The sequence below is a fragment of the Seriola lalandi genome, unplaced genomic scaffold (genome assembly GCF_002814215.2).
Source record: "Seriola lalandi dorsalis isolate HSWRI2012SDOR001 ecotype SW California unplaced genomic scaffold, Sedor1 jcf7180002054614, whole genome shotgun sequence".
NCBI lineage: Eukaryota > Metazoa > Chordata > Actinopteri > Carangiformes > Carangidae > Seriola > Seriola lalandi.
Genome location: NW_019525167.1, coordinates 196,396 through 202,774, shown reverse-complemented (window position 1 = coordinate 202,774; position 6,379 = coordinate 196,396). Strand labels below are relative to the sequence as shown.

Sequence of the window (6,379 nt, the reverse complement as noted above, 5' to 3'; positions counted from 1 at the left end):
CATGTGTGGAGATAAGAGAAATCATAAGAACAAGACTCTCCTTTATTAAAACTCTGAACTTGCCTTAGAATCATCTGGTTTTCCCCCCGAACATTTAGAGCTGTTGACCTGCCGACCTCAGAGCGGCTCTGCTCCGCGGGGAGGTTTTTTTCGAAGAGCGGCGATTTGAGCCGGACGTGCAGGAATGACGGTCCTGAAAAAGGGAAATGAAACCGCCACCTGGACGTTTTCTGTCACCCCCCCCCCCATTTCCATTTCCTGGACAAAGCGGAGCAGAGGAGGAGGCACGAACAGAAATTCACCAGAAACCTGACAGGCGGCTTTTCACCGCACATATCCAGCTTCTATTTCTCATTTCACGGACAGGATGCATTTTGTCCATGGGAAGCCATTACTGCTTCAGTCACCTGAAATGAGACGGTGATAAAAAGGAGGAGAGAGGCTCCAAAGTTCAGCCGGAAAGGTTTCGCAGCAGGAAATGATTTTGAGTATTTTTATTGAAAGGGAGGAAGAACATAATCTACTCGAGTGTTTACACAGAGAACATGGAGGAGACTGAATTAAAGCTACAAATCAGTCTGGGAAGGAGAGGAAATCAGGGAGGAAATCATGACACGAATTTGGCCGTCTAATATTTCTGCACCTCCCGAGATTAAGTTTGAAAAACGTCGTCAACATTTTACCAACGACATCAAGCCCCAAGAACACGTCAAGTTCCTCCCTGCACGTTATTATTATCACGATGATGATGATACAGTTGAAGCTTTTAACATTTCCGTGTCCTGACAATAACAAACTACATCTCTGAACATCTGGGTCGTTTCTTTTTAATGGGAACTTAAATCATTTCAACCTGCGCATGTAAACTACAAATTAAAATAATGGGGAATTCACAAAACTGCCCTCAGGAAGAACCAAGAACATTTACAGGAAGTCCTTTTGTAACAAATGCAGTAGCTTTGTTAAATTCATAAACATCATAGTTACAGTATTATCTGCAGCCACAAAAGGGCTTGGTGACTGCCTCCTTGTGACATCACAAAGTCACAGGAAGTCCTGACGGCTGGTTTTAAGGCTCAGTTCCTGAATACAGGCTGTGTGCATTTCTCTGTGGACTGAGGCTTTGATACTTTCACAGTGTTAATATAGAAGCTAGAGCTGATCTATAATCACACTACACATGGACACAGACCTTTAGATATGATGTGGGACCTTTTTAAAGAGTAACTCCCTCCAGGCTTGAAAATATACGAGCACTAGTATCTGAAGTGCAGCTCTTCACGGTGCAGTATTCGGGTGTGGATGGTGAATGAAAAGAAGATAAACATGATTATTTTTGTTGGATGATAAATTCATGACGGCTCAGTTTCGTGTCGCTGCTGAACTGAAGGAGCAGATCCTCCGCCGCCGCTGTGACTTCATTAAAGGGTTTTGTTTTTAACGTCTGGCTGCCGCCTCTCCACACTCCTCTCTCTCCCTTCTCACAGCTTTGTGATGAACCAGTTTTCTAATTCAGATCTACAAACTTGCCTCATCTCATCTTGGGAGGACAAATGAGTGTTTCCTCCGGCTGCAGCGGCGGCCTTCAGCGGGAGTTTCCTTATCTCTAATGAACTGTGTTTCACCTTTTCAACCTGTTAGATTGAGGTTGAGTCATTTTGAATGTGAACGACCACAACCTGCTGCTTTTCATAAATTCAACCCCCCCTCCATCCTCCTCCTCCTCCTCCTCCTCCTCCTCCTGCTCCTGCTCCTGCGGTGAAAGGCGAACCACGGCGTTTCCATTTAGACCCAGAAAACGTGAAGGAGCCCACACAAAAAGCTGGCAGCGTGAGATAAGTCGCTGCCCACTTTGTGTCACTGGAAATTGGCACTTTGACTTCCACAATGTATTTGTGTTGCTGGCAGCGTCACAACAAGCGGAAGAATAATGGTTTAATTTTCCCCCTACGACGCCAAATGCCGCGCCGCCGCCACTGCCGCCGCCGCCGCCGCCGTCCTCCTGGCGCCTCATACATATGCAGCTCATGAGCTGCGGGTTCTGGTGATTTCTGTCGCTCATGAAAACTTAAAATTCTCATACAGCACAATATGTCAGCTGTGGTTCACTGGGCAGAAATTGCGGCGGCTGATGACATTTATGCGAGAGATTTCTTTTCTCCGCTCAGCTGAGAGTCGCTCCTCTGGAGAGTGTTGTGGACGGAAAAATGTTTATTTCACCAAACGAGATGCTTGAGAGAAGCTCTCAGTGGACGGGTGAAGAGACGGACGAGTGAGTGCTGCAGTTAGTGATTATTTTCATCATCAATTCATTATTAATCAAGTGTTTATCGGTTTAAAAACATCCACTTTAGGAATTCTTAAACTGAAGGTCAAGTCCTTAAATCTCTCCTTTTGTCCAACGAACCCACAGATACTGAGTTCACAGTGACACTGATCAATGATTTAACCCATTAATCCCTGATCAGAACAGATTGTGTGTATGTTAATGTCAGCGTGAGTAAAATGACTAAACAAGGAGAAAAGCAGCACGACTCACACACACATGCATTTACCAGGATGTCGTTGTTTTCAGTCCTGATTTCTATAGAAAAGACCTGAAACTAAAGTTCGTCTGGAAGGAAACTGAAGTCAAATAAAATCAGTCGGTCGTCTGCTTTTCTAAGAATCTCCATCCGTCTTAAAACTTGTCTGAACTTTCTCCCCAGTCTCACTCAGACAGATTTGTCTTCCTCTGTTGTTTTTGGCGAACTGGGTTTCCTAATGAAAGACATTTGTTTGATAATGAGACTCCTCTTCTCCGTAATGACAGTGTCGCACTTTAACAATGAGTCTAATCTTGTTCTTTTTGTTCCGTCTCTCATCCTCTGCTCTTCCTCTCCATCTGTTTCTGATTGATCACGCCCTCTCTCTCACTTCTCCTCCCAAACTTTCTCCCCTGCTTCATATTTCTCCTCCATCATCCTCATCATCCTCATCATCCTCATCGTTTCTCCTCTCTGTCTCTCAGGTGAACAAGCAGCAGCTGCAGGCGGTGAAGGAGAGATTTCTGGCCTTCCTCAACGGGGAGACGCAGATTGTGGCGGACGAAGCTTTCTGCAACGCCGTGAGGAGCTACTATGAGGCAAGAAGACTTTATCTTTACTGTTTTGTCTCTGCTTGGCTTCACACGCCTGAGGTGAATCCGGGCGTCCGCGGGAGGCGGGGCTGAGTTAGGGGACGGGATGACTTGGACTGCAGTGTCTGCGTGTGTTTTCATACAGGTTTGGATGGTGGGTCCGGGTGGGCGGGGCTTGGTGACTGCTTTGTTGTGACATCACAAAGTTCCAGAAGTCCTGACGGCTGGTTTTAAGGCTCAGTTTCTGAATACAGGCTGTGTGCATTTCTCTGTGGACTGAGGCTTTGATACTTTCACAGTATTAATATAGAAGCTAGAGCTGATCTATAATCACACTACACATGGACACAGACCTTTACACTGGAGGAGCTTTAATGTTACTGTATGACTGATTATAAACAAAGCGCCTCCATGAACTCTGAACCACAGCCCAAGGTTTTCCCTTAATCACCTCCAAACAATTGCACTCAGGTATTCGTGGTCGTGGGAGAGCGGCGCCTCCGTCCACGCCTCTGATGACTGAGTGGTTGTTGAACTCTCACGGCACAAAGTAATGAAATTGTTCAGCAGCGTCAGACTGAAACAGATTAGAAACATCGACCCGGCAGCTGCCCCCCTCCCCTCCCCCCAACTAAAGCGTCACCACACACCGTTTCGTTTCGATCGCGTCATCTCTGCGTAAACGTGTTTGAGACAGAAACTCTCAGTAATTCTACATGGATTTTATGTTTCATTGACATTTTGGAGTTTGGATGGAAATGTGTCTCCTGACTCCTCCATAGACGCCGTGACAAAACCCTCCCCTGTCGGCTCCAGTTTCCGTCTCGGCGCTGTCGGAGGAGGACAGCTGCGAGCAGAGATTGCAGTGAATTTCCTCACTCTTATTATTCCAGTTTTACACCCTGTCTCTCTGTTATCTGTTGTTCCTCTGCCTCTCCCTCTATCTCCCTCCCTCATCTTTACCCCCCCCCTTCATGCCGGAGCGCCTGTAATCTGGTATGAGCTGGAGATCTTATCGGGAACTTGCTACTCGTCGTCTTAATTGCCAGCGAGTGTGAGACGAGAGGATCTCAGTGAAACTCTCAAGTCGCGGCGTTCGCGTCAAATGATCAAAGAGAGACGACTTGTCTTCCTCGGTGGACGTCGGCGTCGTCGTCCTCCGTCACACACATAATGACGACGACAGGGATTCGTTGCTGTGTTGTTCATTTATCATGTGAAGTGGCTGCGAGATGTTTCACACGAGTGGCGATATTTCGTCACACGATCAGTTTTCAGCTCCAACTCTGCGTCATCCGCTTTTCAAATAAACTCAAGGTCACGTGCGTTTAAACTGAAGGTGTTCTGACTCGTAACTAACGACATAACTTTGCATTTATTGTTGTTACGAGTGTTGGTTAAAAAAACTTCAGTTTCCAGCTGAAACTATTATTTTACTCTGCCAGGCTCGTACAGGTGAGCGACGAGGGAGGGAGGGAGGGAGGGAGGGAGTCTTGTTTTTCTAGTGTCACCTGAACATCATACTGTGGGGAACAACAAACCTCCACCAAAAGAAATTCCCCTGCATGAGCAGACACACAGGAGGAGGATGACGAGGAGGAGGAGGAGGAGGAGCAGCTGAATCATTACCAGCAGAGGAAGAAACTCCCCGACAGGATTTCACACCGACTTTCCTCAGGACATCCATCCAACCATCACCTGGACCGCTCTTCCTTTGAGGTGGGGGCGGGTGCCACAGCAGGAGGCGGGGTCGCCCCCGGAGACAAACAGACATTCGCACCTACAGTCACCTATTAACCCACCTGCGTCCGGACAGTGGGAGGACAGAGGAGCACCTGTGTCTGCGTGGGGGGGGACTCATCGCACAGACCGGACGGAGGCTCCAGCTGCTCGCTCAAACCAAGCGCCGAACCGCCGCGCCCCCCACGCCCCCGCATCATTATCAGATGATGTTTATTTCTCCCAGTGAAACCGTCAGTGCCTCGGCTTCAGCTTAAGGAAACTTTTTAAGAGATTCGGTGTAACACCTTTAAGTAACTCCCTCAGCTCAGGAGAAACGAAACCTCAAGTGTTTGACTGAAGTAGAAAACGTAACGTATCGGACACGGTGTTTGTGCACACAGGGATTTTGACTCCTAGTGTCTCTCAGTGTCCTCACACACACACACACACACACACACACACACACACACTACACACTACACAACACTAACATCACTGTGTCCAGGCAGATAAACAACAAGGACAACAAAGCTGAGCAAAGATAAATGAACAAACACATGACTGCGCTCTCCACACCTGCTGACAGCCACGATGTTTACGCTCGTCACGACGACCATGAATTAATTAATAAGACGTTACCACTGCGCCCTGCCGTCGTGTCCGTCTCATACTGCAGCACACGTCCTCCTCTCTGTCCATCACACTCATTAATTATCGCCTGTGAGCTTTTGTGTTGGAGCCCGTCGCCGCCCTGCTGCCATTTTCTTCTCATTAGCATCTTGTCCAAACTGGAGCTCTGTGGCTCCGTCTCAAATCTGAAATGTTGATTTATTTGTCATCATGTGTCAGCAGCGTAGACTGCTGCAGAGCTAATCACTTCTTCTTCTTCTTCTTCTTCTTCTTCTTCTTCTTCTTCTTTTGACACTCGACTCATCTACTTTTATGAACATGATGGATGAAGTTTTATTAAAAGACGGAAATTTCCTTTTTTTTTGCCAGAATATTAATGAATCCTGACGGTTCAGACACCTGGAAAAGAAGCTAAATGATAAACTATCACGTCCATATCAAGGTGCATTAAACCTCTTATTAATATATCAAGATCTATATACGCAGTTAATGAACACTGGGCTCCAACTAAAAGCTGCAGTGTCTATAATAAACTGTTCCATATCTAATATTAATAATGTTTTTAAGTGTTTTTAAATTAGATTCAGGCCTGTGGCTGTGATGAGCCAGTGACATCATACACACCAGGAAGAGAGAGAGACTGCAGCTGGTTTTACCTGGAAATAAAACTGAACGTACTTTAATAATATATTATTAGAGTTACAGTTGCTGCTCTGGATTTGAAAATCACTATTCGATGATAAAGAAACAATCAAGCTTTCCGTCCGCGATCAGCTGGGACAGTGAGTCGTCTCTCCTCTTGTTATTCTGGACGAGTTTGTGCGGAAGCTTGTTCATTTTCTTCCAGATGATTTGATCCTGAACGCAGCTCTGTTGGCGATTAAACCCCCCCCCCCCCCCCCCCCCCCC

The 6,379-nt window shown here is 46.6% G+C and overlaps 1 protein-coding gene across 5 annotated transcripts in view; it reads left to right on the top strand.

The window, feature by feature from the left end:
- Positions 1–6,379, top strand: part of cadps2 (Ca++-dependent secretion activator 2) — a 179,678-nt gene that overhangs the window by 31,021 nt on the left and 142,278 nt on the right. For all 5 annotated transcript variants that reach the window (XM_087177619.1, XM_023419961.2, XM_087177620.1 and 2 more), the window contains exon 2: positions 3,011–3,124. In XM_087177619.1, coding sequence (XP_087033745.1) covers positions 3,011–3,124 — 114 coding nt within the window. The remainder of the gene's footprint in view (positions 1–3,010; positions 3,125–6,379) is intronic.